The sequence below is a fragment of the Halictus rubicundus genome, chromosome 9 (assembly GCF_050948215.1).
Source record: "Halictus rubicundus isolate RS-2024b chromosome 9, iyHalRubi1_principal, whole genome shotgun sequence".
In the NCBI taxonomy this organism is placed as follows: Eukaryota; Metazoa; Arthropoda; class Insecta; order Hymenoptera; family Halictidae; genus Halictus; species Halictus rubicundus.
Genome location: NC_135157.1, coordinates 12,758,507 through 12,769,652, shown reverse-complemented (window position 1 = coordinate 12,769,652; position 11,146 = coordinate 12,758,507). Strand labels below are relative to the sequence as shown.

The 11,146-nt window shown below is 35.2% G+C and overlaps 3 protein-coding genes across 4 annotated transcripts; 1 reads left to right on the top strand and 2 right to left on the bottom strand.

The window, feature by feature from the left end:
- Nucleotides 1–73: 73 nt before the first annotated feature.
- Nucleotides 74–3,349, bottom strand: Csul (protein arginine N-methyltransferase 5). The gene is made up of 12 exons (XM_076793946.1): nucleotides 3,198–3,349; nucleotides 2,957–3,077; nucleotides 2,750–2,868; nucleotides 2,466–2,689; nucleotides 2,218–2,397; nucleotides 1,739–1,948; nucleotides 1,445–1,665; nucleotides 1,249–1,371; nucleotides 1,001–1,176; nucleotides 717–920; nucleotides 460–641; nucleotides 74–368 (listed from the first exon to the last, which is right to left on the bottom strand). The coding sequence occupies exons 2-12, from the start codon at nucleotides 3,043–3,045 to the stop codon at nucleotides 216–218; spliced, it is 1,881 nt and encodes a 626-aa protein (XP_076650061.1). The 5' UTR covers nucleotides 3,046–3,077; nucleotides 3,198–3,349; the 3' UTR covers nucleotides 74–215.
- Nucleotides 3,350–3,621: 272 nt separating this feature from the next.
- Pep (Protein on ecdysone puffs) lies at nucleotides 3,622–9,643 on the top strand. 2 transcript variants are annotated; one of them, XM_076794027.1, is made up of 10 exons: nucleotides 3,622–3,758; nucleotides 4,330–4,676; nucleotides 4,766–4,909; nucleotides 5,822–6,051; nucleotides 6,651–6,954; nucleotides 7,037–7,195; nucleotides 7,266–7,506; nucleotides 7,598–7,798; nucleotides 7,926–8,110; nucleotides 8,196–9,643. In XM_076794027.1, exons 2-10 carry the CDS (start codon nucleotides 4,332–4,334, stop codon nucleotides 8,688–8,690), a joined length of 2,304 nt encoding a protein of 767 aa, XP_076650142.1. In that variant the 5' UTR covers nucleotides 3,622–3,758; nucleotides 4,330–4,331; the 3' UTR covers nucleotides 8,691–9,643. The 2 variants fall into 2 exon arrangements, with proteins under 2 accessions (XP_076650142.1, XP_076650141.1); XM_076794026.1 differs by having other exon boundaries at nucleotides 3,623–3,758; nucleotides 4,763–4,909.
- Nucleotides 9,644–9,791: 148 nt separating this feature from the next.
- LOC143357497 (selenoprotein F) lies at nucleotides 9,792–10,809 on the bottom strand. Its single transcript, XM_076794028.1, has 4 exons — nucleotides 10,637–10,809; nucleotides 10,344–10,462; nucleotides 10,134–10,255; nucleotides 9,792–10,052 (listed from the first exon to the last, which is right to left on the bottom strand). The coding sequence occupies exons 1-4, from the start codon at nucleotides 10,679–10,681 to the stop codon at nucleotides 9,871–9,873; spliced, it is 468 nt and encodes a 155-aa protein (XP_076650143.1). The 5' UTR covers nucleotides 10,682–10,809; the 3' UTR covers nucleotides 9,792–9,870.
- Nucleotides 10,810–11,146: the final 337 nt, after the last annotated feature.

Genomic DNA, 11,146 nt, shown 5'->3' with positions numbered 1-11,146 from the left:
TGGACCAAATTTCTATTTTTATCCGACAACAAATTTTATACTTACTAATTACTAATTTTAATACGTACTCTTTTTAATGAAAAGGTACTTTAATATTTCTACAGTAATTCAGTAATTTTTATAAATATTGCATTATTTAGTTAAATTGCGAAAAATGATAAATTGCATTACAAAGATGTTTTGTGCAATCTCGAGATAATGACAAATATACAAAATTATAAACCTATATTATAAGAACGTCCTCCAGGATTATGAATAGGTCCTGAAATGGGCTTACTGATGCACCATTCGTACCAGACATTTTTACTGCTACACTGACGCCAAAAGTGAACAGTTATTTGCTCGCCTGCTTTCACCTGCACTGGTTCCTGTGAAAAAATCAAATCAAGTATCATATTATTTATAAACTTTGCAAAGTTTTATAGTACTACGCGTATGTATTTTATATTTTCTCATTACCCTAATTGGGAAAAATATAGGGAACCAACTGAACATTTTCGGACTACGTGTGCTCGGTTCTATACTCAGAATAATATCTTTGTATAAAACTGCATTGAAATATCCAGAGAAACCATGCAGTACAGAATTTTGTTGTACGTCGAACGTTTTAATCTCGTATCGTGTATTATCAATGGCAGTCTCTGAAATTATGATAATACCAATAGTACCAATATTGAAAGTTCATAACAAACAAACAGAGCAGAACTGTTGCCTACCTTTATTTGGGTGTTTAAATGTAAACAATGGTTGTGGTATTGCTATGTCATACTTGTTTTGCAGATGAACTACATATGATGTTTCAAAATGTGCCAGTGAATGTTTGTCTTTGTCTTTACAATGTCTTACTTCGTTATACAGCTTCGAAGATTGTACAGGAGCAATGTAAGATGTGTATGAGCACGGTATGCTTATGCCATCATCTAACATAGTTGAGTAGTTTGGGATGATTACGATATTCAAATATACATGTAGTAAATACAGTAATATAGTAAATTTATACCTTTCAAGAATTTTTGAACTCCGTCTAAACATTCCGGAGATAGTTCATTGTCACCAAAAGAACCAAGTAATTCGGACACTAGAATATCAGCTTTCTCAGGCGCAACCCATTCTCTCATATCACACGACACCACCGACACTTTGTCTATCCACATATCCCTCTCAAGTGCCTGTAATCTATATGTAACAAATCGTAAGTATCTTCTGACTGTTTTAACAATGAATAATTTGTAACAATTAATGTTTTACGTTAATACTGCGTTAGGATTTTTTTCTACGGCGTATACTTTGATCTTCTTCTTTGCCAATTCCGCGGCATTTAGAGATGCAAAAACAAGTGGCCCTCTTCCAGCACCGACTACCATAATTACTCTACGATTACAAAAATATTTTCGTATTTATTCTCGCAATTGTTTGTACGTTCTCGTGATATATTGTATATTACATTTTCTCATCTTCATTATCCGTTTTCCCGGCTGATTTGTTCGCGATTCCAAGAATTGCTTCGTAAATAGCTGTTTGGTACTGCGTATATTTAACAGGATCTTTCTCAAATATTTCGTACGTTTGAGATTCTAGATTATCCATTAGCGGTTGCAGAGGACATTGTAAGTAATCTTCATATCCACGAGCAAATCTTTCTACTGGACCATTTACCTGACAATTCTATAAACAATTTTTAAGCTCAAATGGCCAAATTAAAATAAAATTGAATAATAAAACTGCTCGCACTATTTACCTTCCATAAGTACTCCAAGTAATTGTGATAATAAGTAATATTTTGATGACGATTTGCTCCTGTGAGTACAAACTGTACTTCTAACACTGAAAATTTTTTTATTAATGTTTGATGGGCTTTGCTCAAAACAGGATATCCTTTTTTGTTTGAGATAAATAATGTAGTAGGTACAATCAAACATTTGATTGGTTCTCCTAGCCACCTGTCAATCTTGCAATCAAGTCAACTTTATTAGATTTCATTTCTTCATACCTATATCCAATTAGGTGTTTCAACTAAATGGAGCGCCTCGAATATATTCGAGATACTCAAATTAAATGGAACACCTTGTATGTAGGAAATAATTAGAGGTGTACGAGAGCCTGAAAATGTCAGGTCGAGAGTTTTATTTGGGATCGAGACGGGTTCTCGAATGTATCACAAGATTCACAAGCATATTAGGGTTCTCGCACACCTCTAGAAATAATATTATGATGTACCTCTTCTTGTTCAGGAAGATCATGGCTTATAATTAATGCAACACCTATCTTTCTGTCGTAATCACATACTATTCTAAAGGCATTCCACCATTCCCATGGGCTTTCTACTGAATTACACTCTTCATTTCTATAAGAATAAGCTTGTTTAACTGGATTTTCCATAGGTATTTGTATCCACACCTACAATGAAATTTAGAAATGCTACATATTATAAGCGTATAAGTTGTAAATCTAATCAATGTTTATACCTGCAAAGTACACGCGTTTGATACTTTATCACAGATAATTCTAGCTAGATTAGCATTATGTTCTATTCCACCCATCAATCTAAAAGTGATTCCTACGAGGCCCAAGTGTCTTGCCAATGCTATTTCTTGATTCAAAGTCTCTTCGCTATTTCTCTTTAAAGTAAGATTTTTCGAATCAACTTTAATGTGTTGTGATAGTTTACCAATGATTAAATGATTCCAATCTGCAAATTAAATTATAATTATCTTCCTAGAACGATAAGTATATTTATTAATTCACTAACCAGAACTACATAATACTATGTCTGGTCTGGTAAAAGGACCAACACGTTCTTTTGCAGCACCAGAAATGAATTCCCTTTTGTACAATGGATGAATGAGCGGAACAAATACAAAGTCATACCTGTAAACAAATCATGCATAAAATTTTCAAGTGATTCATCAAATGACACAATTGTATTGTTTACTAGATACTGTTTTTGTTAACTTACTTAGACGAGTTTGCCGCAAACAGACAGCTACTAATGTCTGGCACAGCACAGAAGTCAAGACCACAGGAGATTGATCTTTGATTTGACATTATATATTATAGTTAAATTCAACTCTTATTTCCTGGAAATTAAAAAGAAATGAAATGGCTTGTTAGTATCATATTTTATAACACCGACGGTTACCGGTAAACGATTACAGACAAAAATGCATTCAACCGTAATAAATACTATGTAATTGTACCTCAATTTTACTATAAATACTTTAATAACATTATTCAACGAATTGTTGATAAATTTGTAACACTTTCGGTATGTAGTTATTTAAAATTATTGTAAAATTACAAATGCTTGGACGCTGATTATAGTTTGCACGTGCAATACTATTATGTTCATCCACAGCCTCTATAAAAACATTTGTATGTACACAGTTCCATACATTATTTTCTTGCATGAAAAAATTAAACATTTATGTGTAATTTATTAGTTCTATATTACACATGATTTCATTTTTTTTAATTATTCCTTTTATAAAGTGGCAAAATTTGGATAAAAGTACTTTGTTTATATTTACATATGTAGATATTAAGAAAATGAAAATGTGAACCAGCCAATCAGAAGCCAGTCCGGAACAGACTACTCCTTGATACATTCTACCAATCAGAAATAGAGTTCCTTGACAGAGTCGACCATTTTGAATGCTGCCTTCGTCGGTGATAGACGCTTGCATTAGTGACTCCATTTCCTCGAGCGTTCCCGTTTCGCCTCATTTTCTTGTGCCGAGCTCAAGTTCGCCGTTTCTTCAGTAAGTAGTCTTTTGTAATTGTTTTTAGTTATAAGATCTATTACAATACCTATTGCGAAATGTTGTTTACCATTTTTGTGAAAGTATGAAAGAAAAATTCCTCGATATTGAACTTCGCGGAAATTGAACAGTTAGTCACATTGTACGGCGTCATTTGCTGTGATATTACCAAGCGAAAAGTCAAAATTACTTGTTTCTTTTCTGTTGTATTAGGACCTTCTGTCGATTTCTATTAAATGCGCTACGCATTGTTATGTATTTCTTTGTTATATAAGTAGAATTTTCGGCGGTATAAACGCCGCGATTTAGCTGAATTCACGTATCGGAAATAGACGCCCATTCGTACTCCATTTATACATTAAACATTTTTGTTAAAATCTTGTAAGATTGAGAACAGTGAGGAGATAACACGTTTTTAATTGAAGCCGGTTATTTCAGAATATTTTTAAAAGTAGGAATTATAAAAGATAAAAAAATTATGAGTGTAAAAAATATGATATATTTAAGTTATCCTAAATGTAATCAATACACCATATAAGGTGAATGTAACATTTTGAATAAATTCTTTCAGATATGTCGTTTAATCGAGGAATAAAACGCGATTCCTTTGGGAATCGGAACTTCAATAACCGCGGAGGAGGTGGTGCAGGTGGTGGCGGCGGCGGTGGCGGTGGAAGAATTGGAAACATGGGTGGCGGAGGAGGCATGGGTGGCAACATGGGCGGTGGAATGGGAGGAGGAGGTGGAGGTGGTGGAAGCGGCGGAATGAATCCATGGGAAGGAGGGATGATGCCTGGTAGAGGAATCTTACCGACTCCAAATAATAATCTGTCTTTAGCATCGCCCCAAGCACAGTTAGCAATAGCCAGTAATCTCCTCACAAACTTACTTCGCAACCAACAAGATGTTCAGCAACAGGTACAAACTTTATTCAAGAAAAATGAAAAATATAAAAAATGAAAAGTTATGAAAAATTATATGTATACATAACTGTACATCTACAGCAGGTACCATCGCTCCTTAGTCTGGGTAATAATTTCTCCGGACCAGGGCCAAATTTCCCAAATCAGCAAAACTTTCAGTCTGGACGGTTCAATGATCGGCCTATAAGGCACCCAATGAAGAATCAACGGCCCCAACCATATAACAAGGTATGATTATACAACAATTATCATTCTATCGTATGAACATCATTTGTAATAGAAATTGCAAAAGGGCAATTTTTAGTCTACACTCTTGTTTTTACATCAACAACACCAATTCTTAAGAAGAAAATGTATTAATTCTCCTTCTTTATGTTCATTGATCGATTCATTAATGAGGCTTTCAGTCAGTTACTACATGGCTACCCTGTGAAGTATAATGAGATATATATATATACAGTTTTGCCATATACAGATTTTCGTAGGAGTATTTAATTGCCATCGCAATGTTATTTCATTATAGAACACGGTAACGAGACGTGTATTGATTTCAGAATACAGTTTCTCATTTTTAGTAGTGGATGTTAACTGTGTGGTTTTGTGCAGTAAAATTTCAGCAATGACAAGCAGATACGTTTTCCCTCTGACTTGGTTCATTTAGATATTCCATCCAAGTCTTCTATTCATCATTACAGTTGAGACTGATGGAAGTATGTTTACTCAAAAATATTGATTGCAAGCTGCATTTTTGACCGTTTTAATGTCTTCTTCTTGTTGATTATTTTTCATTCAGCTTTATTGAACTACGTTCAAAGGAAATGATGTATATGCGTTTTATAAATATCGTATCTTATGATCTGTACGATCATTGCCTGTGCAAAGTTAGACGATGCCATGATTGTGAGCATCTTCAATTATCTATTCATTAATTTCCTTTTCCCCCCTCCACGAAAACGTGGAAAATACTGACCTTTGGTGTTCATTGAAACACCGATATACGTCCTGCTTCCAAATCGTGTAGAATATTTTTCTCCCATCAACAATCCTAGAGGTTGTAAAGACCGAATTCGATTCGTGAAAGAATCGCAATTACATCAGATACTTCTCATGACGGTTTGGTCATTTGACCTACATGACTAGATGGGCAATCGCGCCCGTGATGGCCCTGCTGGGCGACGTGGTCCATCTGCACAACAATCTCGTGCACCCCAGTCTGGCAGTCAGCGTATGAACGGAAACCAAACTCAGCATCGCAACGATAAATCTTCTAAACCAATTCCTGCCTCTAAACAAAATCAGACTGCCAAAAAGGAACAGCAGGACGTTAAGACCTCTGATAATGAAAAAGCAGAAGCACCTGTTGTGAAAAGGTAAGCTCCTGGTGATTGTGAATAGTTTCTTCAAACTTCAGTAAGTTCTCATTCTATCACCTGTCTTTGTATGCACGGTGCTTCTTACGTGCATACAGTATATTATTCTATAAATATCAACATTGTGCCCTTTTTCTAAACTGACTTTTTAAAAGAATACATACAGATTTATGTATATACACATATAAGTTATATTCTCTATGAATATGTTATATTCTCTCTCCCTCCCTCATTGTTGATGAAACTCGTCTCATATTACAAATTTTAGTTAGAATTTCTACAATTTCGTAACACGTAATATTCTATAATTACATACATAAAGAATATACCCCGATATGTTCTTCTTACTATACACATTATTCAATATAGATTGTACATAATAACAGGCAAATCAGATATCTTCACTAGACATGAATATATCATGCCCAGTTTCTTTCTAGTTTCGATGTTACAAATTGTATTTACCTGTGCTATGCCTAAAACAAATGGAAGAAATATAATTATTTAAATCATCTTCAAAAAAAAAAAAGAAACTACAACAAGGCTGGTCGGAATCTGTCGTAGTTATAAAAGAAATTGTGCATTTGTTTCTACATTAGCGAGGTCGTTGAAGAGTCTGAAGACAAGAAACGCTATTGGAAGGACGAGAAGAAAGAATTGGAGAGCGCTCAAGTTACTAAGACCGACGAAGGTGAAAAGCCTCAAGAAGACGCTGAACAGAAAACAGATAAAACGTCTACCGACGAGACGGAAAAAGATCTGAATGCGTCGTCTACGTCTGAGAAAGACGCGAAGATGACTGGCAAGAAATCCGAAGCTAGACATGCTGAGAGCCGTTACGCAGAGGTCCCAATGAGCCATATGTTCTGCCACATTTGTAATAAGCACATGTGGGATGGATATGTAAGTTTCATTAAAATCGAAGAAACCACGGATATGTAACGTTCCTTGTTCTATAATTTTCATCAATTAATAATTCTTTTAGTCCTTCGAGAATCACTTACGAGGACGTGCACATCAATTGATGATGGAGAAGTTAGACGAAATGTACAAATTGAAAGTTGACTTGATGAGGCACGAATTGAGAATAGCAGAAGAGCAACGTGAATTTAGCTTGACTAATTCGAAACGTCGTGGAAAGAAAGTGTGTATATAAAAACTGAAATATCTTGCTATTTCATTAAATGTATTCTAACTACGACCGCTATTATTAGGTTTCCGTGGATCTCAACGTTAGAGAGTACTGTACTATGTGCGACTTAAATTTCTACGGTACTTTATCAACGCATAGGAAGAGCGACAAGCATCAACAGTTGAAGACATTCTTGCACCCAAGATGCTTCCCCTGCCTGAAAGAGTTCCCGTCGCGCATCGAGTACGACGAACATTGCTTAACACCTGCACATATGAAGAATGCTGTGCAATGTGAAGAACAGCGAAAGAATAAGAAGAAAGGTAGGCGAAACACGCATAAAAGTATAGGAACGTATAAACAATATTTTATTTAGTGCTTTTCAAATGTTCACTCTCTTTTTTTTCATTGCAGACAAACTGGCCAAAGGAGAAGCCGAAGTACGCACTGCCGAAGATGAAGAGAAGGACGTTGGAACTGAGATTAAAGCTACCGAGAAGGAAGAAGAGCCTGCTGGAGAACAGGAATATATAACGGACATCACCGAGAATCTGGCTGAGAAGAAATTCAAAATACCATCTTACAAATACTGCCGTCAGAACCAAATTTCCATCGGTAAATTTCATCTGAAAATTTTCGAGAATCCGTCCCCGTCTCGAATAAAATTCTCTATTCGTCCCGATTTGACATCTCTAATTTCTGCTAATAATAAAAATATTATGTACCATGTACATTATTATAGGGAAATCCATGGTGAAAGACGTACAAGGATTTTACTGTGAGAAATGTCGAAGATTCATGATGTTAGAAGAAGATATGAATGCTCACTTGCGCAGCATTACTCATTATCGAAATTTCGTGCAAGAAGTAAAATCTTTAACGTCTACTAATGAGAGCGCCGAACAAAAAGCAACCGAGAAAGAAGAGGTATGATGTTCATCGAGACAAATTCCAATGAAGATATTTGGAACATAATAAAATATAACTCAAAACGATTGTTCTATTTTTACAGTCTAACGATGACGCCGCAGAGAATAGTACAGATTACGAAGGTGGTTGGAAGCGTCGTAAGATTTCTAATTCCGAGGAGAAGGACAACGAAGAGGCGCAGGAATCTCAAGAAAATAACGCTGAGAACGCGAATGCACAGAAGAAGGCTGACGGGGACGAAAAGTACGATCCCCTCGAGGCTGATGCCGAATCCGAGGAAGAAGAGCATCACGAAGGCGAGAGCAAGAGTCAACAAGCTACTCCAAATGACACTAACGCTCAAGACAAAAAGACAACACCGGCCGACAAAGCGTGGGCTGATATTGACAATGACAATGACGCGGAAATAGGAAACTTAATTGATGATGGGGAGGAGAAGGAGCCGCCTACTGAGCCAGAAAAAACTCCTCCAAAAGTAGTAGAGAGAGACCAGACTCCTCAAGTGAAACCAACTCGGGGACGAGGTGGTTTCGCACGTGGTCGTGGTAGTCCGCGATCACGGAGAGGTCGGCGATAATAGGTACTCTATACCTATGCTAAGAGTAAAGTAAGCTTGGATATATCGTGTAGTTATACTATTTAGTCCGTTTTTAGATTTCACCATTTCGTCTATTTTCCAGTCATCGATATTCAAATAACATTATTACGAATCATACGTGTAACATATGTATTTCTGTACTATGGGAAATATGCAGGAGGCAATTATTTATTTATCCAAGCTTACTTGATAAACAAGATTTTAATTATGTACCACTCACAATGATTTGTAGTACATAGAGTCTCAAATAGGCGGTGGGTAGATTTGAAACTGAGAGGATTAAACGAAAAAGTCATACTCTCGTGTATCTTACAACTATTCCATACCAGAAAATATGGTTAATATTCGAGTAATGAAATATGTCAATGGTTTTTTAAATAATAACCGTACCATGAAATTTATAATGAAATTCATTCCTATTAGGCATGTGTTGATAAAATATACGAAGTAACTTGCAATAAAATTAAGATATTAATATTATTTTATTCAGTTTATGTCTAGCGTAATAAAATACTTATAATCAAAGTCTATATACAGTATATCATAACGATTTTATTGTCCTTATGATAACGCGATAGGATTTTACTGTAGGACTTGTATGTTTTACGTGATCAAAGATGTATTGTAAAAAATACAGATATGGAAAATGCAAATAGTTCGTCGATTGCCTTATAAAAATGTTGAAACATTTACTTTCATATAATAATTTTCACTTCACCTTTATACCTAATGTTATTGCCTTTATCTAATATCTTAATTTACAGAAAATCAAATTATGAAACGATTATGGTCACCTATTGTATCTCAATCATACAATTATCATTACTTCTTTGTACTAATTAACTAAGCTATTAACTGAAGTAACATGAAGAAAAATGATTGTTTACAAGAACAATCGAATAATAAAAAATTGACATCGTATGTTTAAAAAATCATCTAAAAGTCTTTTCATTCCAATATTCAATTCTTCTACATCAGTATTGTAGAAAGTATAAAAATAAATGATATTCAAAATGGATTGGACTTTCTACCTTCCCCATAAATATTTGATAACTGATATCACCAAAATACAGATACAACTTTGGTAGAAAAATTATTATTTACAATTAAAATACAGAACTTAATCGAATACAAAGTGCATGAGTTGTTATAAACAATATTAATCCATAGACAAATGAGTGGCCAGAAACTCGTCAACAGAATCTGTATCCCATTTGTGAATATCCAAAATATCTTCAACTTTGTTGTCAGCATCCAATAATTTAATAATTGGATCTAAGCCTCGGATGTATTTTATTTGCAAGTTCTTGTATTTAGTAGGTCTATCGCTTTTTATAAAAGCTGAAAAAAAGTATAACAAAAAAATTATACCATATTATAGATATGAAGACAATATAGTTTACCTATGTAACTCTCTTTTACCTTGAATTTGTGGATATGCACCAAATTTACATGTGCATACTTCAAGAATAGCACGTGGATAACGTTTGGATCCAGATGCATCATAATCGTCATCTTTTAGACAACATTCCTTGCATTTATCCCTGGAACAGTGGAATAATATATGGCGAATTATACAGCAGAAAATTAAAATAAAAATATGTCCCCAGTCATAATATACGTTCTACTTGCCATATCTCTGATAAGCCACGTTTATTGAATTCTTCACACGTAGAACAAAGTAAATTGGCTTTATTGAAGCCCAAGCTTTTACAATCATCTGCTGAAAATTCAGTACTCACACTATTCATCTGAAAATATGTTACCAGTTTTATGTATTAATAAAGATCATAAGTAATGGTATATATAATAAACAGTACAAAGATTTCATTCTGTCATTATACTGTTTCATCCATGCGATAATTGAACACGTATACATGTTTATAGTAAAAAATAAGAGGTTAAGTAATGACTTATATACTTGCCATTAAACTAAATAAAAGTAACGGTAGAACTGTTAAAATATCCATTGCGTTATCTGGTGTATATTGTGTGTATCCAATAATTAAAAATTTAAAATAATCTGTAACTACAACCAACTACAACCAGAGAGGAATGATGAGAGTACTCGCGCTCGGGGTTTGAGTGTCCCCACTTTTCTGCATCATCTTTGTAACCTGGAACAGAACCTGCATCATCTTTTTAGTGCCGCCAGCGGCACCTGGCGGTGGAAACCCGAAACTAATCGGCTACAAGCTTGGGCGTCTTGCCACTACGAGGTAATGGCGCTGTTTGCAGATTTTGTCGGAAGATGGACGTGGCGCCACCCAACGGAAGAATCCTGAACACTAATCGGCTACAAGCTTGGGCGTTTTGCCACTACGAGGTAATGGCGCTGTTTGCAGATTTTGTCGGAAGATGGACGTGGCGCCACCCAGCGGAGGAATCCTGAACACTAATCGGCTACAAGCTTGGGCGTTTTGCCACTACGAGGT